Raw genomic sequence first — 26,950 nt, forward strand, 5'->3', positions numbered from 1 at the left:
GCTGAAGCTGAAACTAATACTTTAGCTACCTGATGAGAAGAACTGACTCACTGGAAAAGATCCTGATGCTGGGAAAAAAATCAAAGGCAGGAGGAGAAGGGGACGACAGAGGATGAGACAACTGGATGGCTTCACTGACTCGATGGACATGAGTTTGAGCACTCTCTGGGAGTTGGTGATGGACAGGGAAACCTGGTGTGCTGCAGTCCATGGGATTGCAAAGAGTCGGACACAACTGAGCAACTGAACTGAACTGAACTGGAGGATTATTAAATGACTTTTATCTCATTTCCTTCAGAATGAAACCTTGATCTAAATCTCACACTTTATACAACAATTAAATCAAAATAGATCACATTCTCAAATCTAAAATGTAGAAGTATAAAATTTTTCTTAAACATGCCTCTAAAATAATAGTCCATAAAAAACAAAAATCAATAAACTAGATCTCATCAAAATTAAAACTAAAATTGTAGCAATATTATAAATGAGAACATAAAGGACCATTACACTGTAGCAATATATATTTGAGGTTAAAATATGACCACACATGGGACTTCCCTGGTGGCACAGTGGTAAAAGAATCTGCTTGCAATTGAGAAGACAGAGGATACACAGGTTTGATCCCTGGGTCAGGAAGATCCCCTGGAAGAGGACATGGCAACTCACTCCAGTATTCATGCCTGGAAAATCCCAAGGACAGAGAAGCCTGGTGGACTACAGTTCTCAGGGCTGCAAAGAGTCAGACACGACTGAAGCGACTAAGCGTGCACGCACACATGGCCATACATAGATGTCATAAATTTGTGAGGCTATATGAAAATATGTAGTTTCCTCTTTGATAAACCTGTAAGAATGCTAGGATTTATTTCACATTTTTTCATTTAAATAAAATTAATTATTTACACTTACCAGCAGCTTCTAGAACCAATTGCAGTCTTGCTTTGGCCTGTTCAGCTGGTGGCTAAAAGTCAACCATAAAAAGCATATACAAGTCAGTTTTAACAGAGCTTTAAATTAATGTATTATTATATGAATATCAGAAAATTTAGTGAACTTTATCATAATCTGTCAGGGGACGTTCAACTTTAAGGGATCCAATATGTTATTCTCTTCTTTTCTGTGCAGCTTCTCAAGGACTCTATTCCTTATCAGTTCCTGGAAAACAGGAACAAGCAGAGCTGCACGAAGTTCTTAGGACTGAGATCATGAGAAAGGGTACCTGCTTGGATTCCTTTCAGTGACTCCCTTCAGTGACCTTTTACTTACAGGTAATCTATTCAGTTATGCCCCTCTTACTCAGGATATGGAATGCTTTCTGGCCCTTTCAAGATTGTTATTTGCTTGGCTTTGTTTTTGCTCAATTTTTTTACTGCCTAAAGCTGCCTTGTATGAAGATATATAAACGTGCGTTTCTGCAAATAAAGCACCCTTGTTTCATTCAAGACTTGGGTCCCCTGCGTCCCTCTTCTCGTCAACTCCAGTCCCCAGGTCCTGGTCTACAAAGACCGTGACAATAGCAGTATTAACATCAACCCACACCTTAACAAAATTCCATCACAGTAGCTCTACCAATCTACTTTCTCACTCTAGTAATCGAATCAAACTTTTCATTATTATGAAGATTATAATGAAAAGTGTGAAGAATGAAGTTCTTTCTTTTTCTTTTTTACTGGAATAGGTTTTATCTACTACCCAACTTGTACAGTCAGCAACAGGCAAAAGAAAGGCAATTTAATAATGAGGCAAAATCAACACATTTAACAACATACTCTCAGGTTGTGTTATTTCTATGGAAACATGCAAAATGACCTATATAAATATCAACTTAAAGTCCAATACCTTAGGCAAATATCATATTCTAAAACCAAATATTTCCTGCTTTCTTCACAGTATTTGAAAGGAGTAACTGTGATAAAGATAAGACACAATCTGAATTACTGCTATCAGTTCCCGTTAATGTTCTTAAAATTATTCTCTCAATGAACTTTGATTCAATACAGATGATAATGTTGAAAATACTTTCCTACAAGTGACTTTATTCTGAGATTTTCAGATAATATATATTGACAGTATGCAAACTATAACATGGATTGTATCAAGCTTATGATTTTTATGAAAGATCTGTTAAAAACTGAAATACTTAAGACTTTACAATAAGTTTCTGAATAATTTCATGTTTATATAGGATACTGCCATTTGAGAATTAATATTTTCCAAGATATATTTGAATGTTTTGCAATTTGTAGCAAAACAGCCTGAAAATAATTACATAATTGGATATAGGAAGGAGATGTTATGCTCAGAAAGGTGTAAGAATTTGAATGGTGCTTCTGAATAATGTATAAGACAAATGATGGGAAAGTGGTAGATGCATCGGCAAAGAAGACAGGGAGAACCTTTTATATCATGGGAGAGGGAGTAAACTATGGTTTAAACCTGATTTTGTAAACAAGTTTTACTGAAACACAGACATGCTCATTTGTTTATGTATTGTCTATGGTTGCTTTCGTGCTCAATTCAACAGCAGCAGAGTCAATTGTTTGTGGTAGGAAACTTATGGCTGGCAAAGTCTAAAATATTTACTACCTAGATCTTTAAGGAAAAATCTGTTGACTTCTGCCATATTAGATGGATAGACTTGGGAGAATTTGAAACAGTGGGGTGATGAGATGAGATCTGCACTCTGATACATCATTCTAGCAATATATTTGAGGATGAACTGAAAAGAACAAAACAGAAGGCAAGGAGTTCATTTAGGGAGCAATTAAAGAAATTCAGGTGAGAGCTGATGAGGGCCTGGGGTAGTGCAGGAATAGTAAGGTTGGATAGGAAAAACTAGATTTGAGAAAAATTTAATTGGTAACATGAAAGGACCGATTGAAAATGAGAGAAGAAGGAGCTGACAAACAAAAAGGATATTTTATATATGTCTGTAGAAAAAAAAGATATGTAAGTATGTTTTATGAAGTTATAAAACTGATATCTACTGAATATGATCTCTGTAACAGTTATAAAGGAAACTGCCTATATGAGTCAAGCAATTAACACAAACATTTATAATTATGATAACAATTTCACAACATCTCACATCACTTTGAGGGAACAGAGTAAATGTGCAGAACTGTGGAGCCCATGGCCCAGCTAAACAAAGCTGCTGGAACTCAGCAACAACTCACTGTTATGCAGAAATGCAAGTCTAGGGTCATCAAATTTCTTGATTTTTCCTAAGACTTTAAGTCACCTAAAAGACAAAATAGTGTGTGGAACAAACAGTTCTTCTCAGAACCAGATTCAATCCCCAATCTGTGACCTCTGCCATCGACTTAACAGACACATTAGAAACATGATACTTTGTGCATCATGAAATAACTAGAATGGCAAGAAGGAAATGATGTTCTGACTAGCAGGTCTCAGAATTATGAAGTATACATTTCAGAGTATCCTAGTAACCAGTGACCTTTGATAGAAAAAGGCGAGACACTGTATTGGTTAAGATATTTCATGGAAAAATCATAGGTTTTTCATAAGAAGAGAGTAACAAATAAGAAATATTTAAGACAAATATACAAAGTGATGAGAACCAACATCCAATAAAATATTAACAATATTGTTAAAGTCTCTTAACCCACAAAATCCCACTCCATAGCAGCTCTCCCTCTCCCCTACTTAAGACCATTCTCTTAAAAACATAGTGATTATCATCCCTAAAGAGTCTTGATGGTTGATGCTCAAGATAAAACACTTATTAAAACATATTTATATTTATTAATTTCTTTAACAATCTATAATACAGGATTAATATTTCAAAGATAAAGAAAACCAGGGAATAAGAGTAGTTTACTAACTTGCTTTTACTAGTAAAGGACAGATTGAAATTAAGACCTACTGACTCCAGATCTCAGGATTCTTCTAAGTACTAGGATATTCATAAAGCCAAAGCAATTAATTTCATATAGAAAAGAATAAGGATAGACTTTTTATTTTCAGTCTTTATAATTTAATTTTGTTAATATTTTGTTTATCTAAGATTGGTAAATGGTACTAATGTTATTCAGAGCTAGAAAAGAAACTTTCCTGCCAGACCACTCTGTCCATGGGGTTCTCCAGGCAATAATACTAGAGTGGGTTGCCATGCCCTCCTCCAGTGGATCTTCCCAACCCAGGGATCAATCCTGCATCTCTTATGTCTCCTGTACTGGCAGGCAGATTGTTTACCACTAGAGCCACCTGAAAGTGAAAGTGAAAGTCGCTCAGTCATGTCTGACTCTTTGTGACCCCATGGACTATATAGTCCATGGAATTCTCCTGGCCAGAATACTGGACTGGGTAGCCTTTCCCTTCTCCAGGGGATCTTCCCAACCCAGGGATTGAACCAGAGTCTCCTGCATTGCACGCGGGTTCTTTACCAACGAGCTATCTAGGAAACTACCTGGGAAGCCCTAAATAAGTAAGAAACTAGCATCAAATACAAACATTTGGAATACAGCAATTTCTCATTATAAGAACTATAAAATGAAGACATATTTAAGAACACAATGTCAAAATTATATTGCATGAAGCAAACTTACAGAGAAAAAACTGTATCCTGTTTAAAAATAATATTCCTTAAATCAAAAGGAGTAATACGTAGTTTGATAAACAATATTACCAAAATTGAAATATAGAGAAATGTGTTCCCTTAAAAAAATAAATATTAGCATTGACATTTACAGAATAATAAGAATAGCATAAAATTTTACTGTAAGTTTTCATATCATATATATCATATTCTAAACTAATCGAGGTCCTTTTTTGGGGAGAAGGGGGTTAAAAGTCTTTTATTGCCATGGATTATACAGAACTGCCCTGCTCTCTCCCTTTCCCTTGGTAGCCAAGTATACCCGCATAACTCCATCTGTAAACCCAAGTTTTAGACAAGAGCACCCACCTTCTTAGGAAGAAACAAAAGCTCCTAAGATGTAACCAAAAGATAGGGCAATCTCTTGATGATTATGGAGATGAGCATCCTCAAGGTTTAGACTGTTTCCTTCAACTTTGGGTTTACCTTATCTAGTCCAATTCCCTGAGTTCCTTACAAATTGACTGCATGTCTAGATTCTCAAAATACTGCCAACGCTAACATTCCAAACCAGCACAATTCTTTGAACCATGACCATAAAAAAAAAAAAAAAAAAAAAAAAGAGAGAGAGAGAGAGAGAGAAGCAAAAAGAAGCCTAACCTTAACAAAAACCATTTAAACTATTTGCTCACTATTCTTACTTCTATTCATTTTTAGCTTCCTAATCACTGGCCACCACTATGGAAATTCTGCAAGTTGATGAAACTATAGCCATTCCAGCTGCCAACCACAGTCTTGGGGTTGTTAATGACAGGGAAGTATAAAGTCTGAAAAACTTGCCAAGCAAAGAGAGAACTCAAGCTTAGAAACAATTCACAAAATCAAAATTAGGACTGCATTATATGGTTTTCAGCTATTACTCTCAATTTTATCTTATCATGTGCTCATTTTGTACAAAAAATATATACAGTGAGGATACTGCAAGATGGCAGAGTAGAAGCACCAGGAATCTATCTCCCCATCTAGACAATAATGGCACTGGCAGAATCTTTCAGACATAACTCTCTTAGAACTCTGGATTCTGTTGAAAGCTGGCAACTGCCAGGGGAAGACAGTATACTGCAGTTAATTTCTGTCAATTTCAGCTATTAGGGACTTCCCTGGTAGTTCAGTGGTTAAAACTTCCCCCTCTCAGTGCAAGGGGCACAGGTCTGATCCCTGGTCAGGGAACTAAGATACTGCATGCCACATAGTGTGGCCTAAAAATAATAATAATAAACTTACTGTTTTAAAAAAATTCGGCTATAAGCACAGTAGCAACTATCCATCCCCCAATGCCAGCCATGTGGCTAACAGCAGTGCATCTGTTCCTGAAGCTGCTTGACCACAGCATAAGTGTTGGTAAGAAGGTGGAGAAATTGGAATCCTTTTGTACTGTTGACAGGAATTAAAACAGTACAGTGTTGGGGAAAACAATAATGCAATAACTCAAAAAACTGAAACACAGAATTACCATATGATCCAGAAATTCCAAATCTGGGTACAGACCCCCCAAAATTAGAAGCAGGGTCTTGAAGAGACATTTGTACACTCATGTTCATAGAAGCATAATTCATAATAACTAAAATGGAAACCCCCAAGTGTCCACTGAATGAGTGGAGAAGCAAAATGTGGTATAAAGATACAGTGAAATATTATTCAGTTTTTAAAAAGGTGGAAATTCTATAATATGCTACAACATGGATATGATCAGAAAAGATGTTTGATGTGATTTCAATCTTCTTAAATTTATTGGGACTTGTTTTGTGTCCCAACATATGGTCAACCCTTGAGAAAGTTCCATGACTACCTAAGAAGAATGCATTTTCTGCTGCATTTAAATGGAAAGTTCTGCATAAATCTATCAGATCCATCTGGCCTAATGTTTCATTTAAGGCTGTTGTTTCCTTTTTGACTTTCTGTCTAGATGATCATTGATGTCAGTAGGTTGTTGAAGTCCCCTATGAATAATACATTATTGTCAATTCCCCCCTTTAGTAATTGTTTTGTATAGTCTGATGGGCCTATGTTGTGCTGTGCTGTGCTTAGTCACTCAGTCGTGTCCAACTCTTTGTGACCCTGTGGACTGTAGCCTGACAGGCTCCTCTGTCCATGGGGATTCTCCAGGCAAGAATACTGGAGTAGGTTGCTATGCCTTCCTCCAGGGAATCTTCCCCACCCAGGGATTGAACCCAGGTCTCCTGACTTCTCTGGTGGCTCAGATGGTAACCCATCTGTCTACAATGTGGGAGACCTGGGTTCGATCCCTGGGTTAGGAAGGTTCCCTGGAGAAGGAAATGACAACGCACTCCAGTACTCTTGCCTAGAAAATCCCATGGACAGAGGAGCCTGGTGCAGGCTACTGTTCATGGGGTCGCAAAGAGTCAGACACGACTGAGTGAATTCACTTCACTCCCGAATTGCAGGAAGATTCTTTACCACCTGAGCCCTCAGGAATGCCCAAGAATACTGGAGTGGGTAGCCTATTCCTTCTCCAGGAATCAAAACCAGGGTCTCCTGCATTCCAGGTAGATTCTTTACCAGCTGAGCTACCAGGGAAGCCTGGACCTATGTTAGGTGCATATATTTTAATAACTGATGTTGTCTCAGTGAATTGTCCTCTTTATCAGTATATAATGTCCATCTTTGTCTCTTGTTACATTTTTTGGCTTGAAGCTTATTTTGTCTGATATGTGTATGGCTATCCGACTCTTTGCAACCCCATGAACTGTAGCCCACGAGGCTCCTCCATCCATGGAATTTTCTAGGCAACAATACTGGAGTGGGTTGCCATTTCCTTCTCCAGGGGATCTTCCCGACCCAGGGATCAAACCTGGGTCTCCCGCATTGCAGGCAGACGCTTTACTGTCTGAGCCACCAGGGAATCCCATACTTACTCATTTTTGGTTGCCATTTGTTTGGAGTATTATCTCTCAGTTTTTCACTTTTAGCTTATTTTTGCCTTGAGAGCTGAGGTGAATCTCCTAAAGGAAGCATATAGTTGAGTTTTGCTTTTTAATCTGTCTAGCCACTGTATTTTTTGATGGGTGAATCAGATCCATTTACATTTATCAATCATTGAATGATGAGGACTTAGCACTGTCATTATAACTTTTATTTTCTCGTTCTGTATTTACAGTGTTTCTTTTCCCCTGTGTTTCTGCCTACAATTTTAGTTGAGTGGTTTTCTATGATGATTTTAGAGAAACATCATAGAAAACATTGGTTTTCTCTGTTTTTAATGTTTTGTGCCTCTACACTAGATTTATGTTTTGTGGTTACCATGCAGTTTATATAAAATGTCTTGGTAAAATAGTCCTTTTTCTGCTGATGTCATCTTATGTTCGTTTATCTATATGAGTTCTATCCTTTCCCTCCTTCCCCTTTGTGTCTTGTCTCAAATTATTTCTTTTCATGTTGTGAGTTTGTTACCAAAGTAGTTACAGCTATTTGTATGCTTTTTTCCCCCTTTTAACCTTCATGGTATAATAAAGTATTTAAATGTTTATTCTGATACAAAGTTATAATTTTCTGATTCTATCTATCACCGCACTCAAAGTTTTGATATTTTTGCTTTCTTGTTTCTGGTATAAGAGCTACTTTAGACATTTGTTGTTAAGTTCACTTTCACTTTTCACTTTCATGCACTGGAGAAGGAAATGGCAACCCGCTCCAGTGTTCTTGCCTGGAGAATCCCAGGGGCCGCAGAGCCTGGTGGACTGCCGTCTATGGGGTCGCACAGAGTCGGACAGGACTGAAGCGACTTAGCAGCAGCAGCAGCAGTGCTGATGAAGACCCTAAGCTTTTTTTGCCTGAGAAAATCTATTTCTCCTTCATATCTGAATGATAATCTTGCTAGATAGACTACGCTTGGCTGATAGAATTTCTTCAACTTTTTTTGTATCTTATTTCTCATTCCTCTTCTACTTATACTGTTTCTCTATTTCTACTTATAGAATTCTCTGTATTCTCTCTTCCAAATGGTCTGGTTTACTTCCAATGTTTTCTAATGCATTCTTCATCTTGTTGATTGAAATTTTCAGCTCCAGAATTTCTGTTTGGTTCTTTTTTTAGAGTTTCAAGCTTTATCCCTGAGCTCATTAACCTGCCTTCTAACTTTTCTTGTAGTTCATTGAGCTTCCTAACAGATATTTTGAATACTCTATCAGTTAGACTGCAATATTCCATGACTTTATGCTTGGTTTCTAGAGAACTGTCATTTTCTTTTTGTGGTATAGTACTCTTGCTCAATAAGTTGTTCTTCATGGTGCTTGATGAGTTGTTCTTCTGGTGCATTTAAAGAAGCAAATGCCTTTCTACGTCATTCTAACCATTCAACAGGTTAGAAATTAGAGGCCTTTATTTGTTTTCCAATAAATGATGTTATACTACACAAATCTCACATGACCTGCCTCTGATTATATTTGAGAGCCAGCACTTTCCATCTCTACCACCTCTGTTAGAGGCATCACTCTGTGCCTTCCTTATCACTGTTTGTGCCTTGAAGGTCACTGGTGTCCTGCTGCTGCTAGGTCACCCCTTGGAGCACCGGAATGGTGGGCCCTTCTGCCATGTCCATGATATCCTGAGTCCCAAGCTCTGCCACCAAGGAGGGTGAGGGTGGAAGAGGAGTCAGGGCTGCATGGACACCTCTGCCATGTCTGGTGTTGTCAGGCATGCAGTTCTGTTGCTTCAGGGGGGAGGGAAGTGGCGGCTCTGGCCCCACTGTCACTGCGGCCCAGTCACCTGTGGCCACAGCTGTCCTGTGTGCCATCTCTCCTGCTGTGGCCAGGAAGTCAGTCATGTGTGCCACCTCCTCTGCTGCTACTTAGTTCCATGGACCTTTGGGCACAGCTGCTGAGACTGGAGGGCCATTATCACAAGCAGCCCCCTCTGCTGTTTCCTCAATTCTATCTCCCTATGTGTTCCAGACCACCCACTCCTATTTAGATGTACAGATATATGTAGAATTTTCTGGCATTCTGGTATGCTGGGCAGAGTCAACTTTACTGAGTAGTATACGTTTTACTAGTTGAATTCTGAAGGGCAAAGACAAAGGTAATGTCTCATTCCATGCCATGAAGCTGACATTACTCCAACAACATTTCAAATTTCAAAGATCTTACAGCATAATGAGGAAAATAATAAAAATAATAACAATTTAAAGAAACTACAAATTTACTAAATGTCTAGACTGTGTGTTATTTCTATATTTTCTTAAAGATTTCAGACAGTGGCTTCCCTAATGACTCAGACACCTGGATTGGATCCCTGGGTTGGGAAGATCCCCTGGAGAAGGAAATGGCAACCCACTCCAATATTCTTGCCTGGAGAATTTCATGGACAGAGGAGCCTGATGGGCTACTGTCCATGGGATTGTGAAGAGCTGGACACAACTGGGTTGCTGCTGCTGCTGCTGCTGCTGCTGCTGCTAAGTCGCTTCAGTCGTATCCGACTCTGTGAGACCCCACAGACGGCAGCGCACCAGGCTCCACCGTCCCTGGGGCCCTCCAGGCAAGAACACTGGAGTGGGTTGCCATTTCCTTCTCCAATGCATGAAAGTGAAAAGTGAAAGTGAAGTCACTCAGTCGTGTCCGACTCTTAGCAACTCCACGGACTGCAGCCTACCAGGCTCCTCCGTCCATGGGATTTTCCAGGCAAGACTACTGGAGTGGGGTGCCATTGCCTTCTCCAGGACACAACTGGGTAACTAACACTTTATCAAGGTATAATAAAACTATAATATATTACACCATTTAAAGCACACAGTTTTATAGGTTTTGACATATGTATACAGCCATGCAGGCATCGTTACTGTTAAGATAATCAGCATGTCCATTACTCAAAAATGTTCCACATCCTTCTCTAATTCTTCCATGCCCCTCTGTACCTCTATTCCACTTCCCAGTTCCCAGGCAACCACTGATCTGCTTTCTATCATCACACATTACTTTGCATTTTATACTGTGTTATACAGATGGAATCATGATATATACTCTTTTATGTCTAGGTTTTAAATTCAGCATAATTATTTTGAAATTCATCCACACCATTGTGTATATTGACATACATTCCTTTTTCCTTCTGGATAGTATTCCATTGTAAATAAACACTACAACTTCTTTATGCATTCACCTGTGGACATATAATTTTTGACTATTATAAAACACATTATAAACATTCAGGTAAAAGTCTCTGTATAAATATATGGTTTCATACCTCTTGGGTAAATATCTAGGATTGGAATGGTTGAGTTATACGGTAAACATATGTTTAACATTTTAAGAAAATACCAAACTGTTTCCAAAGTAGTTTCACATTCCTGCTAGCATGGTATAAGAGTTTCTTGCTCCACATCCTAGTCATGACTTAATATAACTTATACTAAGTTTTAATCTATATTTTCCCAATGATTATTGGTGCTGAGCCTCTTTCCATGTGTGTGTTTATTACCTATATACATATATTAGATGGTAAAATAGATGGTCAAATCTTTTGTCAATTTATTAAACTGCTTTCTTATTATTGAGTTTTCAGAGTTCTTAATTATAATGACAGTAATTTTTCATATACAAGGTTTGCAAATTGCATACACTCACAGGGAATTATATATTTACACTTATAAAGCCCCTCCCCTATTGAGGGACTTGTTTTTCATTATCATAAGAGATTCTTTTGAAGAGCAGAATTCGCTAAAATGGATAAAGTCCAATTCATCAATTCTTTCTTTTATAAAAATGATGTTTCTGTGATGTTATATCTAAGAAATCTTATGTAACCTTAATTCACAAAGATCTGCCCTATGCGTGTACTTAGAAGTTTTGTAGTTTCTGATTACATTTAGCTGTATGAAATACATTTTGCTAAATTTGTACATGGTGCAACATATACACCAAGAACCCTTTCATTTTTCTGTAGGTTTTTTGCCTTTGAATATGTGTTAAAAATCAATTGGGTATATCTATTCACAGAAATGAGTCTATTTCTAGACTGTCTATGCTGTTCCACTGATCTATTTGTCAATATCGGTACTAATACTACATTGTCTTTATTTACTACTACAGTTTTATACGAACTCTTGAAATCAGAAAGAATAACTCCTCCAACTTCTTTTTGAAGTAGTTTTGGTTCTTCTAGGTCTTTTGCATCCCCAGTTTCAAAAAAAAAAAAAAAGTTTATTAGTTTCTACAAAAAAAACAAAAAAGTCCCTGCTAAGATTTTACCATGGGATTGCATTGAATCTACATAGCCATTTGAGGAGAGGGAACATCTTAACAATGTTAAATTTTAGCCTGGTATATATTTTTCTATTACTTTTACCTCTTAGTCTATATACCTGAAAAAATTCTGCATTTTAATTAGAATATTTAGACCAATTTGAACTGTGATGCTGGGAAAAACTCTTGAGAGTCCCTTGTGCAGCCAGGAGATCAAATCAGTCAATTCTAAGGGAAATCAACCCTGAATATTCATTGGAAGGACTGATGCTGAAGCTGAAGCTTCCATCAATACTTTGGCTACCTGATGTGAAGAACTAACTCATTGGAAAAGACCCTGATGCTGGCAAAGATTGAGGGCAGGAGAGAAGGGGATGACAGAGGATGAGATGGTTGGATGGCATCATAGACTCAATGGAGATGAATTTAAGCAAACTCCGAGAGATAGTGAAGGGCAGGGAATCCTGGAGTGCTGCAGTTCATGGGGTCACAAATAGTCGGACATGACTTAGCAACTGAACAGCAATTAATCTACTACATTGCTGTTTGTTTTCTATTTGTCCCATCCAATTGTTTCCTCCCATGCCCTTTTTTCCCCTGCCTTTTCTTAGATTGAACCCTGGTGGCTCAGATGGTAAAGTGTCCGCCTGCAATGCAGGAGACCCGGGTTCGATTCCTGGGTTAGGAAGATTCCCTGGAGAAGGAAATGGCAATCCACTCCAGCACTCTTGCCTGGAAAATCCCATGGATGGAGGAGCCTGATAGGCTACAGTCCATGGGGTCGCAAAGAGTCGGACACGACTGAGCAACTTCCCTTTCTTCGATTGACCATATTTATAACTCCATTTTATATTCTTTGTTGGCTTATTAGCTACAACTCTTTTGTGTTACTTGGGTTGTTGCTTTAGAGTTCACAGTATACACCTTTAACTTATTACCCTCTATCTTCACTACATCATTTCCTATACACTATAAAAACCTTATAATAGGACCCTTTCATTTCTCCTTCCCCAGCCTCTGTATTAGTATTGTCATTGCTGTCACATATTATTATAAACTCCACAGTACATTGTGCTTATTCTTTAAACATTATCTTTTAAAGAGACATCTTTACCCGTGATGTTATCATTTTCAGGACTCTCTATTATTTTATCAATCCAGTTTTCCATCCAGTATCATTTTCTAATGCTGAAAGGGGTTCCTTTGATATTTCTTGTAGTGCAGGATGTTTGGTGATGAATTCTTGCCACTTCTGTGTCTCTTTTTTAAAAGTCTCCATTCAGCCTTCATTTTTGAAATATATTTTCCCAGGGTACAGAATTCCAGGTGTATAGTATTTTTTTTCCACTATTTTTAAAACGTTGTTTTACTGTCTTGTAGTTTGCATTGTCTCTAATGACAAATCTGCTTCCACAGTTTTGTTTCCTCATACATAATAACAATGATATTTTATTTGCTTTTAAGATTTTCTTCTCACAACTGGTTCTAAGCAATTTGATTGTGATATGCCTTGGTGCATTTTTGCTCATATTTCATGTGCTTGGGTCTTGTTGTGCTTCTTGGAACTTCTGGTTTATAGTTTTTATCAAGTTTGGAAATATTTTAGTCATTAGGTCTTTGAGTATATTTTTCCAGCTTCCCAGGTGGCACTAGTAGTAAAGAACCCTTGTGCCAATGCAAGGATGCTTTCAGTTGCCCCCTTTCTCACCTTTCCTTTCAGGGTTCTAGTGACATGCATGTTGCGTACTTGATCGCCTGAAGTTGTACCACAGCTAAAAATTGCTCCCTTTTCCCTGCTTTTCTTTTTAGTATTTTTCTCTCCAGTTTCATTTTGAAAAGTTCCTTTTGCTATGTCTTTGATTTCAAGAATCCATCTCCTGCAATATGTCATCTCCATTAATCCCATCCAGTGTAATTTTCATCTCAGTCCTGTAATTTTCATATTAAGAAACTTTATTTTTTAAGAGCTTTCATATTTCTTCTAAATATGTTCAGTCTTTTAGCATCTCTCTGACCACATGAAATGTAATTATAATTGTTAATGTCCTTGTCTACTAATTCTTTATTATATAAATTCTGAGTCAGTTTTAACTGATTGATTTTTCAAATACATGTTATATTGTCTTGATTTCATGAATATATGGTAATTTTTGATAGAATATCAGACATAGAGAATTTTATTTTGCTGTGTGTTGGATATTTTGTATTCCTATAAATTACCTTGTTGTTTGTTCTGGGACACAATTACTTGGAAGCAGTTTGATCCTTTCAGTTCTGGCTTTGTTAAGCAAGACCAGAATAACTCTGTGGTTGATGTCCCCCTCTATTGAGATAAGGCTTTTTTATTTAGTACTTGCTTGGAAGCACCATGAATTAGGAGGCTTTCCAAACTGATGGTTGGGAATGGCACTATTCCCAACTCTGTATCAGTGGGAGGTACGATTTTCTCTAATCACTTCACATAGTTCTTTCCCAAGCTTTGGCTAGTGTCTTCACATGCAAGTACTGATGAGTAGTCTGTGGAACACTCAAGGGGCCCTTTGCAGATCTTCTACAGCTCACTCTTCTCTGGTAACCTTAGCTGTGAATTCTATAGGCTTTGCTTCCTGGGTATCACATCTCTATCATCTCAACTCAATGAGACCACCAGGTACTGCCTGGGTTCTCCTACCCTGTAGCATGACTGGACAAGTTCTGTGGGGCTTAAGTTGGAGCAACTAAACAGCTCATCTCATTTTTCACATTTCTCAGGAATCACTGTCTTTCATGTCTGATGTCCATTATCTTGAGAGTTGTTTTTACAAATAATTTGTCCAAATTTTTAGTTGTTTGAGATGGGAGGATAAATCTGACCTACTGTTACATCTTCACTGGAATAGGAAGGCTATTATTTTTTTTTTTAATACTACGCATTGTGAAGAAAAGTTACTAGTCCAAAGTTACACAGCCATTTTTCTAAGGTATGTTCATAACAATGCTTTATATATACTCAAAATCTCTCAGTTCCCTTTGTCTGGACAACTGTTACTTCCTTTCCCTCATAAGCTAACTTATGAGTTCAGCTTCTTTAAGGCAACAATGTCTTACATCTCTGTGTCATTAGCACCTAGGATAGTGTTTGGAAAATAGTCAGTGCTTCAGTTCGGTTCAGTTCAGTCGCTCAGTCATGTCCGATTCTTTGTGACCCCATGAATTGCAGCACGCCAGGCCTCCCTGTCTATCACCAACTCCCAGAGTTCACTCAAACTCATGTCCATTGAGTCGGTGATGCCATCCAGCCATCTCATCCTCTGTCGTCCCCTTCTCCTCCTGCCCCCAATCCCTCCCAGCATCAGGGTCTTTTCCAATGAGTCAACTCTTTGCATGAGGTGGCCAAAGTATTGGAATTTCAGCTTTAGCATCAGTCCTTCCAATGAACACCCAGGACTGATCTCCTTTAGAATGGACTGGTTGGATTTCCTTGCAGTCCAAGGGACTCTCAAGAGTCTTCTCCAACAGGGGCGCTGGCCGAGAGAAGCTACCCCACACCCGAGGTCAGGGGCGGCAGTGGAGAAGAGAAACCCCATGTCCAAGGAGCGGCGGCTGGGCGGGCGCAGGAGGGCCGAGAGGAGCTACTCCATGTTCAAGGTCAGGAGGGGCGGCCATGAGGAGATACCCCTAGTCCAAGGTAAGGAGCAGCGGCTGCACTTTGCTGGAGCAGCCGTGAAGAGATACCCCACGTCCAAGGTAAGAGAAACCCAAGTAAGATGGTAGGTGTTGCGAGAGGGCATCAGAGGGCAGACACACTGAAACCATAATCACAGTCAATGCTTAGCAGGTATATATATGAAACAAACTTCCTTGCAACTTTTCAAAATCTTATAATTATCATATATAAAATAATTCTGAAGTATAAATTCTACAGAATTCTACATGTCAGGAAGAATTTACCTAACAAACAGATGGATTATTGAGAGAATGATAATGATACTGTGGAAATTATAACAAGTAGTAAAAATGAACCATGTAATCTACACTTAATAAGTTTTTTAACCAACTTATTTGATAATAAAATGGCAATTCTTAAAGTGATCACATGAGCTCTAAATATATATATATATGATAATTTCTTTGTGCCATATCTTTTACAGCAACATGACAGATATCCTGAAAAAGAGTATAAACTACTTAAAAAACTAAGTTTTTGGAAAAAAATAGTTGTTATTTATTACATGATTATAATGTTCCAGAGACTGTGCTAAGCACTTTATATATATCTCATTTAACAAAATTCACATAACGATCCTGACAAGACAGGCATTCTTAATGCCATCTCTTAGATGAAGAATAAATTACCATAAGTCACAAAGGTGATAAGGTGGCAGAACTTGTATTTTAACCCAGATCACAAAATCCATGTTCTTAGCAACACTATACTTCTACATAACTAGAGATTCATTTGTTTATTAACTTTCATGGCGGGGGGTGGGGGGGGAATAAATCAAATAATTTTTAGTTGCCAGAAAAGACCATATAAGGTTAGAACTAAATTTTCTTTAGTCTTTTGAATGCTACCATTAACCATCTTAAAGACTGTGAGTGTCATTGAAAAAGCTCATTTTAATCAAGCTTTTTCAAATGAGTAACTTTAAAAATATTAAACATATTCACAGTATAGGTACTCTGCTCTTTCCTTTAAAGTAAATGCAATCTCACTATGACAGAGACACATATCAACAGCTTATCATATTTCTGGCTACATTTCATTTTAACAGTTACTATAATTCTATCTCTTAGGATCAAGGTCTAAGCTAGAAATATTACACATAGCTCAAAAGTAGATTTATCTTGCCTCTACAACTTAGCACCAAGTTAGTTTAAACAAAGACCAGAAAAGAACAGAATTAAACCAATAGCACATATTCTGTTTCCAATAGCAAATTCCTCATAAGAATTTTAATCAAATATTTTTTCTAAACAGCTTAAGCAGTTTGCAAAAAAGTTATTTATAGTTATTTTCTTTTAAAAACTAAGACAGATATCATTTTATAGATGAGTAAGTTAAAAGAGGTGACTCTGATCCTAAGGTTACAATATTCCTCTTAAGGTCTGTTTAAGAAATGCATATTCACTACCCAGTAACAGTATACGTGAAATGATCCTGCACATATACTGTGCAAATATACAGCCAGGTTTATTTGTTCATACATTGTTTATGGCTGCAAGCAGCAGAGCTGTATAGCTGTGGTAGAGATCTTATGGCCCACAAACACTAAATATTTATTTTGTCCTTTATTTAGACTTCCTAACACAGGGATCTTCCCAACCCAGGGACTGAACCCAGGTCTCCCGCATTGCAGGTGGATTCTTTACCAGTTGAGCCACAAGGGAAGCCCTTATTTAGACTATACCTGTATTCTTTCCGCTTAACTTTTCCACCCTATATATAGCTGTTAATGTTACCTTCACAAAACAAGCTTTTAATTAAGTTATTGCTTAAAAAACTCATCAGTGACACTCCACTGCTTCCAGATTTAAGCATAAATTAATCACCTTAATTTTCAATGCTATCAGTACATTTCAACCTTATTCTTCTACCCTTATCTTTCAACCATTTCTGTATTAATACCCAGCATTTCAACAGTACATGGCTTCTTACTATTTTTCAACCACGTCCTACATATTTCTCCCACTGCTTTCCTCATGCAGAAGCCTCTATTTGGAATTTCCTTTTCCTCAGTCATCCTTTGTTGCAGAAATGCCATCATCTTTGTTGAGCCCTACCTAGCCAACCTAGTTGGCTAGATACAGTGTGGACTATCAAATGACTCACAGAGCACTCAAAATCCTTGTGAAAATGCTATAGACTACCTCGCTGTTCTTTCAAAATGAGTGCCTCTCCCTTCCTTTTCCCCAGTGGCTCAGTGGGAAAGAATCCACCTGTAATGTAGAAGACGTGAGATCAATCCCTGGGTTGGGAACATCTCTTGGAGAAGGAAATGACAACACACTCCAGTATTCTTGCCTGGGAAATCCCATGAACAGAGGAGTCTAGCATGCTATAGTCCATGGGGTTGCAAAAGAGTCAGGCACTACTTAGTGATTAAACAACAACAACAACAACTCCTGTACCTAGTTTCCTTCATTCCTAGCCCCAGATATGGAACCTCACTGCTTAAACCAACTTTGAATAGAATTTAGGACGAAGGTTTAGATTTGTCAAGAAAGTAGCTGTATATGGAAGCTAGGCAGATGAAGCAGAAATTCTCCCTGCTCTGTGGAACCAAGACAGGCAAGGAGAAAGGGAAAGAAGCTTGGCTAACTCAATGAAAGTTTAGAAGCTTAAAACAAACAGAAAATTGAAGAAACAACAAATCCAAACCATCATTTATTTGTAATTGCTACATAACTGTGCCACAGAAATGCGTACTTAACATGTCCTGTTAGAAATTGTGGCTTTCTTTTTCTTTGACAGCTGAACCAAGAGATTCTCCCACAAAAGGAAGAAATTAGGGGGGTTTATATGCATCAGTTCTTGGTACGTTAGGCCTCTCAGAAATTCTAAAATAATTCTATGCAAAACAAATTATTTTACTAAAACTTCTAGACATAACAATGAGGTTAAAATAAAATTATATTTAATAATACAATTTTTAATATATTAAATGGTAAGGCACAAATAATTTCAGGTTCCTAAATTTTTTCTAAAGTGAAAAGGTGTGCAGTAACATACAAGGAAAAGCATTCATATTGTTCTAAACACTGTTTTAGTATCTTGGTATTTTTTTTTAAACATTGTTATAGCCACCTACTTTTGCTATCACAATATTAAGTATGAGCACACCATAAATATTAATATTTTAGGATAATCTATTAGATATTGTTTTTAAAGAATTACATAAATATCTTTCCCGATCCTTTTACAATTCAGTTTAAAATAATACTTCCTATTTTTAAAAGTCTCTGTAGCCTGGCAACAGGTATTTCTAAGAAACTTATTCCCTGCGACTACTTTTCTTTCAGTTATTTGACTTTGTCTCTCTCTCTCTCTCTCTTTGTATCATCTCACGACTGCTGGGAAGGGAATGGTGTTCTCTGCAGACCAATCACCTGGACTAGTCTACTTATTATTTCTCTTTGCTGTACTGACTTCACAAAAGTTTTTAACTCTCTTGACAGAACCTTTCCTGTTTTATTCTAAGTTACAATCTCTATCTTTAAATGCAGTTACTTAGTCTCTAAAAGATCTTTCAAAATCACCTTTTAAAAGTGTTTTTGCTAACAAAGGCCAAGAGGTAAAAGTACTAGAAAGTTTTTTTTAAGTTATGTTTTCTCCCAAAAAACATTAATTAAATTTGAACCACTGGGTTCAAAATGGACAATGAAGCAGATAAAATATTTAACCTTTTGTAGGTTTATTTTATATCTCTATAAACATGCCATAGAAAATAACTGATTGGAATGATTTACTAAGAGATCTTCTAGATGGATTATTTGCATACAGGATGTTTGCAATATTTCATATGTCCCCAAAAGTTTTTTATATATGGGAAAAAACATTAAAAGGCAAAGAAAGACTGATTATGTATCAAAACTGTATTCTAATCTTAACTATGTAAACTTTAAGGGTTTGTTTTCTCATCCATGCAAGCGTGTTCATCAAAATGCTTTTCAAAAATAGAAAACTGTCCCCTAAAAGTAAATGACTAAATAAATTGTGGTTTAATCCCTGGATGGAAGCAGCACAGTAGTCAATTTTACAAGTATTTTTAAAGACATTAAATAACATGGGGAAATGCTAGAATTACATTTTTATACTGCAAAATTAAACATGTAAAATGACCCAGATTTGTTTAAAAAAGAAAAGAAATTAAATTTAAAAATTTTACATAAAATGCATATCCTAGGAAAAAACTAGAAAATATGTGATAAAATAATTTTTATTATCTACTCTATCCTTAAGTCTTTCTATGTTTTTCAAGTAGGATTTCATCAGCTGGAGCAGGAAAAATGGGTTTCACAGCAAAAAAAAAGTCTTTATAGTTAAAATAATAAAAAAATTAGATGACTATTAAATTTTTTTACAGTTCAATATAAAGTACATTAATGCTACATTTCAGTATATTAAAGTATGCTCTAGAAATTGTAAGATTTAAGTTTTGCCTATAATCTGACATTTGACACCCATTCTTGCTACTACCATGAGGTTACAGACATATTTTGCTTAGAGGTGGATTTTATAATGGATAAAAATACCAGCCTTTGCCTCAGGAGACTTGTGATCAAAAGTAATAAGTGAAAATTATGTAGATGATCAAATATTGGTTTTTTTTAGTTGACATTAGTCTAATCACAAAACCACTTCCCTATTCATCATAATTAATGATCTCCACTCAAGGAAAGCCCAAAACCATGGGTGTTGTTACTCATGATTAAAATATACTAGCAGAGGCTTGATTTCTAACTTACATTGCAATTTTCCTTTTAGAATTCTAATGTAGAGCCCAAGTAATATACAAATATAAAATCAATATATTATTTCTTGAACTTCCATTCTAAAATAATCAGATTCCTCTCTCTTTCTTGCTAGTTTCCTCCTCACCCATCCTTGCTTATCTAAGACAATGAGGTAACCTAAGCCCTATTTCACTCATGAAAATTTTCACACTAATCAGTTCAGTTCAGTCACTCAGTCGTGTCCATCTCTTTGGGACCCCATGACCCGTAGCACGCCAGGCGTCCCTGTCCATCACTAATAAAATCCTATAATCAAGAGTAGTACTTTATGTATTAAAAAAATACCTATTATAAAAGAGCAACTAAATATATTTTCACAGTAACTTTAGTATGATAACCAACTCTATACCACTTGATTAACCCTCCCTTTTCTCTTCAATTGACCACTCTACCGAAACGGCAGCTGATTTTTCACATTGTTGAAAAATACAATTTCTTTCAAAATTGGTTCTACATATTTTTATATTTTCACAAGGCCACGAAGGAGAAAACATTAAAAAAAAAAAAAAAACCCTTTAGGTAAAATTATATGAAATGCTAATATTTTGTCATTTTTAAAATACAAAAGTGGTAATTTCATTTTGTTCAACTTAAAAAAACAAAGTTGACAAGGGAATAGGGTTGGCTTTTTAACTTAGAAGCAACAGAAGAAATCATGAAGGAAAATGACTGACAGATTCCACTGCATAAAAATACTCTATATAAAAAGTATCCAGAGACACAGAACTAAAATACATGGCAACACAGTGACAGTAATATTATTAGCAGCAAATCTAACCAAGAGTTTAGAGCTTCATTTCAAAACAATTACTAAAAGTTGTTAACAAAATCACTAATTTCTAAAAGATTAGAGAAAGAAAGAGTATAAGACAACTCACACAGTAAAATGACAGCCTGTCAAGTTCTCTACTTAGATTTCTCTGGGACAAGTCTCAGTTATTATTATTAAAATGTGCAATTTAGATAACTCTGATACTTAATGCTAGCCAATGATGCAAAACTTTCATGTATGAGTGCTAAGTCACTTCAGTCATGTCCGACCTTTTGCGACCCACCAGGCTCTGCTGTCCATGGGATTATGCAGGCAAGAATACTGGAGTAGGTTGCCATGCCCTCCTCCAGGGGATCTTCCCAATCCAGGGACTGAACCCACGTCTCTTATGTCTCCTGCGATGGCAGGAGGGTTCTTTACCACTAGTGCCACCTGGGAAGCACCCATAATACTTCACTTATAAACTGCATCCTCTAGACTGATACAACAGCTACAGAAAGCAATTTGAAAAATGTGAAAGAAGTCTTAGAAATACTCATACTCTCTGAGAAACTATTTCTAATTTCGGGACCTAGAAAAAAATATTTAAAATAATTGAGAGCTATGATCATTCAGATATTTCAGATACTTGCTTTAAGAAAGTGAAGGCCAGGAAATGACCTAAACCTCCAACAATACAGAGCTCGTTAGATAAATCTATTCCATAAGATATAATATTTCTATTAAAAGCAATGACAGTGCTTAACATTTAAAGTATGTAAAATTCCTACCAACAAAAAAATGCCAGTGTACTATATATATATCAAGAAAATTTAAACTTTTTATTCTTTGACACATAATTTTTAAAAAATCTAACCTAAAATAATCATTTAAGATTCAAAGATCTATGTACAAAGATGTTTGTCACAGTGCGACCTGTAAGAGCAAATTATTGAAAAATGATTGAAAACAATATACCAATAAATTTCTAACAGAATAATTAAATTGATTTCAATACACTGATACAGTAAAGTACAATATAGCTATTGAAAATGCTTACCAAAAAATTAATGACATTGAAAATTATTCCAACTATACTCCTAAGTGAAAATGCAAGATACAAATATAGATCATACTTCAGTTTTGATTTATGTGAAATATGTATTATAATATGGATGCACAGAACAGATATGAAAGAATCATCCCAAAATGTTACAATGGTATATTCTTTCATCAATGGCAGCAAGAGGAGATTGGTGTAAATCTAGATAAAATGACTGAAGAGTACGGGGAAAGTAAAGGCAGATGACAACCTGAGACATATTTGCTGAAGTAAAACAGCATGTTTTGTTTTTCTTGCTTGGGAACATTACATCCTCATGGCTTAAATGGCAAATATCCACAGCTTTAGCACCAGAAGTAATAGATTCGGTTCAAGTCAGTAGCAGAACAACTAGACCTTTAATGGGGAAATTTTGTAAGTGAGAGTCATAGAAGGTTGAGATTATAAACTGTCCATATGCTCCCAGCTATCTATTAAATTATGCATGTGGGCAGAAAATCCCAGAGAATCCAGTGAAGATTGAAAGCCTGTGATACTTATAAATTTGCTCCACCTTGCAATGTATTCCTCATCTACATACATCAGAGTCATAGTGTGGAAACCTTACTGCCCTGAGGCATCATTCACTGACCAATCACTAAATTATACCAGGCACAGGAGCCATGCTAAGCAAACAACACTAACAAGCACACAAAAACTGAGCTAAGATACCAGCAACCAAACACTGCAGAGGCAATAAATTTCACAGATTGTGTCTAGGAAAGACAACTGCCTCCTTTAAAAAAAAAAAAAAAAAAAAACCTCAAAAGGAAAACAAAACAAACAGAATCCAGAGTTAGAACAACATACCATCCACTAGTCCAGTTTTTAAGCAAAATTTTGCTGCTGCTGCTGCTCAGTTGTTTCTGACTCTGTGATCCTCTGGACTGCAGCCCACCAGGCTCCTAGGTCCATGGAATTTTTCAGGCAAGAATACTGGAGCAGGTTATGATTTAAAACTAGACTTATTAAAAAGTACGAACATATGAACCCATATTCAAGAAAAAAGAGTGGTTAATAGGAAGTAACTCCAAATTGGTCCAGATGTTTGATTTAACAAATAAAGATTTCAAGAAAGATATTATAAAATGTTCAGAGAATTAAAGGAAAATATGCTAAGAAGGATTAAACAAATAGGGAATCTCAATGGAGAACTTTGAAACTATAAAGAGAGAACCAAATGGAAATCTACATTTGACAAGTACGATAACTAAAACAGAACCCTCCCCCAACCCCCAAAAACACTTCACATCACTAGATGGACTTATTTACAGACTGAGAAGGCAGAAGAAAGAATCAGTGAATATAAAGGCGTATCAGTAAAAATTATCCAAAGCAAAAATCAAAGAGAAAAAATACTGAAGGAAAATGAACAAAGCCGAGAAAAGACAGAGAAAGAAAAGGACAAAAAATACATATATATATATGAAAAAATAATGACAAAAGTACCAAGTTTGGTGGAAAACTTTAATACTTTAACAAAATGCAATGAATTCCAAGTGAACAAATACAAAAAGAACCAAACTTATATGCATCATGGTCAAACTCCTGAAAGCTAAAGGCAAAGAGAAAATTTTGAAAGGAGCAAGACAAAAATAGCACAACATATACACAGAAAAAATACAATGAATGTTTGACTTTTCATCAGAAATAATGCAAACTAGAAGGGCTGGTGCAAATTTAAAGAGCTGGTGGAAAAATATTAATACTTGTCAATCAAAAATTCAACATATAAAAAAAAGGCAAACTAAAAACATTCACAGGTAAGAAAAAACTGAGATAGTTCATTGTTAGCAGACCTACCCTAATAAGAAATACTGAAGGAAGTCCTTCTGGCTAAACAGAAATTAATGATAACTCAGAATTCAGAATAGGAAGGAATTAAGAGGAATGGAAAGAATAAATATGTGAATAAATATATTTTAAATTTTCCATAAATTTTTTAAAAAGACATGCTTGCTGAAAGCAAAGATTCTAACACTCTGTTGTTGTGTTCATAAAGTATTTAGATGTAATATGTATAATATTACAAAGGAGAGGAAAATGGAAGTAAACTGGAAAATGAAGATAAACTGGTAATGTTTTATTAGAAGTAAATTACTATCAATTTGAAGTAGACTGCAATATGTGTGTGATGTGACATATGAATCTAATTTTACCTTTTTTCCAAATAGTTTCCTGCATTGTTTATTAAAAGTTCAGTTTTGCCCCCCACTGATTTTTGATGTCCCCTTTATCATACATTAAATTTCTCTATGTATTTGATTTATATTTCTGAACTTCTATTTCACTGGTCTATTGTCTATTCAGGTGAGCAGTACCACACTATTTTATGTATAAAGGCTTTGTAGTGTGCTTTAAGGAGAAGGCAATGGCACCCCACTTCAGTACTCTTGCCTGGAAAATCCCAGGGACAGAGGAGCCTGGAAGGCTGCAGTCCATGGGGTTGCGACTGAGTGACTTCACTTTCATTTTTCACTTTCTTGCATTGGAGAAGGAAATGGCAACCCACTCCAGTGTTCTTCCCTGGAGAATCCCACGGACGGCAAAGCCTGGTGGGCTGCCGTCTATGGGTCGCACAGAGTCGGACATGACTGAAGCAACTTAGCAGCAGCAATAAGTTAAAGGTGCATACCTAGAGGAACTCCTTAAATATTTTTCCTACAGTGTCATTGAAAACTTATATAGTCAGAATATCACCTAAACACAACAGCATAATACACACTGTTCAAAAAAAAAAAAAAAAAAAGAAGGGCACCACAATGCCAATAGCCCTGAATCAAAATGGAAGCATTATAAAGTGATTTAGTTTTTCTTTTCTTTGTTGTTTCTGAATTACATATGAAGTGATTATAATATTCTTAAATGGAATATTCCAATAAAATTTAAACCATGTAAAAAATACCATAATAAATATACCAAAAACTCATGAGATAACTAAAGACATTTTAAATATGGGTATCTTACATGAGCATCAGAGAGTTTATAAACCTCTTGAAATAATACAGATTTATATTTTCCTGGACAGAGAATCTATGGTTTTTATCAGACTCCAAAAGGGATTTATATGTCCAAAAAAAGTTAAGAACCAGTGTTCTAAAGTATTAATAAATGGCTTGTCAAATTCCTTTCATTTGGACTGTGGACTCTGAAGCATCCTTACATAATTAACTGCTCTTTAAAATTCACTAATTTAAGTTAGTTTATAACTCTTTAATTTCCCTTTATTCTTATTTCAGAGGCTCTGATCTGGGTGACATAAAGAAATAGGGTAAGGAGACTATTCTATGGGCCACAAAAGCAGAAAATAGCAACACGACTGTATAAACTGGAAGTCCCTTAACCCTGAAATAATCCTACCTAGTTATTCAGCTAAGTAGGTTTGCTTTTATTTTTCCACATAAGTCTTCATGAAAGTGCCTATGAGTTCATGATATTTTAACAATTTCTTAGGTAATTTGCTGTTCAAGCAGGTTGGGAATTACTGCTCTGAATTAACAGTGAAGTCCTGAGGCTAAGTTGGTTTGTGATCATTTCCATATCCCTATCACCCAAAGCAGAACCTGGAACAGAGAAGACTCTTAATAAACAATCTGTTGAAATAAATAAGTCAGTCTTCTTTTTCATAGTGTGTGGATAAAGAATAAAATCAAGCAGTATCAAATTACCATCTACATTATATATAACAAATACTGAGATAAGAAAATGCTTACACTCCTTAGATAGTAAGTTACTGGTAGTAGTAAGTTATATTGGAAGATTTGTGTTTGGATTATTAGTGTTGAAGTATTCCAGATCTCTGTCCCTGAAATCCTTTCTGTCCCTTACTGGTCCAGTAAAAATAACTTCTCATTCACATTATTTCCTAAGGAAAACAAATCTTAGTCCTTGAGTCAGCAATATCTCTTGGGCTCTTAAGTGACTACATCATAAGACCCTGATTTAAAACCTAGACAGATGTATTGTTTCTTTTCTAAACAAGAGGAAGAAATCATTATCTATGAAAATAATAAGAACAATGCCATTTTAGGTCACTTCCAAATTCAAAGCAAAGCTTCCAACAGAGTTGCTTAACAAGTATTAAAATTCTTGCCTTTTAAACGCATAGACTTAAATGAAAATGATAGATTAAAGCACAAAAGGTACCTTTAACATGATATTCAGACTAGGCTATCTGATCAGACAATTCACAGAATAGAGAAACCATTCCTTGAAACCATTCCTTGAAATAACAGCAACCCATATACTCTGTTCCATCTTGAACATTCAAAGGGTCCCAATCCTATGGGAAGAGACATTTCAAGGACTATACATATGCATGCTAGTCGTGGATCTTATTAGTAAACCCATTTCACTATAAAAATTCATTTCAAAATTTGTGATTATTAACGATAATTATACAACAACAAAAAACTGCGTGGAGAAAAAAATTTTGAGATGGAGTATATTTTAAATGATTAAGAACAGTAGAAAACTATCCTGATTAGAAATGTAACAACAAAATGTGGTGTTTTGGTCCACACAATAGTCTACTCACCCGTAACAAATGTAGCTGATGGACTAAAACTGAGTCAGACTCACACTTATCAGGCTTGCCAGGACAACCTTGGAGTCAGTCTATCAGAAATCTAGTGTTTAACAAATGTAGCTGATGGACTAAAACTGAGTCAGACTCACACTTATCAGGCTTGCCAGGACAACCTTGGAGTCAGTCTATCAGAAATCTAGTGTTGAACCAACAAATGTCTTGTAAAAGAGCTAATGTAAATAAGCTGAACCTCATA

At 36.2% G+C, this 26,950-nt stretch overlaps 1 protein-coding gene across 1 annotated transcript in view; it reads right to left on the reverse strand.

Moving 5' to 3' along the window:
- Positions 1-883: 883 nt before the first annotated feature.
- The window catches only part of RSRC1 (arginine and serine rich coiled-coil 1), a 241,637-nt gene continuing 215,570 nt past the window's right edge, over positions 884-26,950 (reverse strand). Inside the window, exon 6 of the mRNA XM_027542710.1 lies at positions 884-964. Coding sequence (XP_027398511.1) covers positions 899-964 — 66 coding nt within the window. The 3' untranslated portion in view covers positions 884-898. The remainder of the gene's footprint in view (positions 965-26,950) is intronic.

This window comes from Bos indicus x Bos taurus, chromosome 1 (genome assembly GCF_003369695.1).
Source record: "Bos indicus x Bos taurus breed Angus x Brahman F1 hybrid chromosome 1, Bos_hybrid_MaternalHap_v2.0, whole genome shotgun sequence".
Taxonomy (NCBI): domain Eukaryota; kingdom Metazoa; phylum Chordata; class Mammalia; order Artiodactyla; family Bovidae; genus Bos; species Bos indicus x Bos taurus.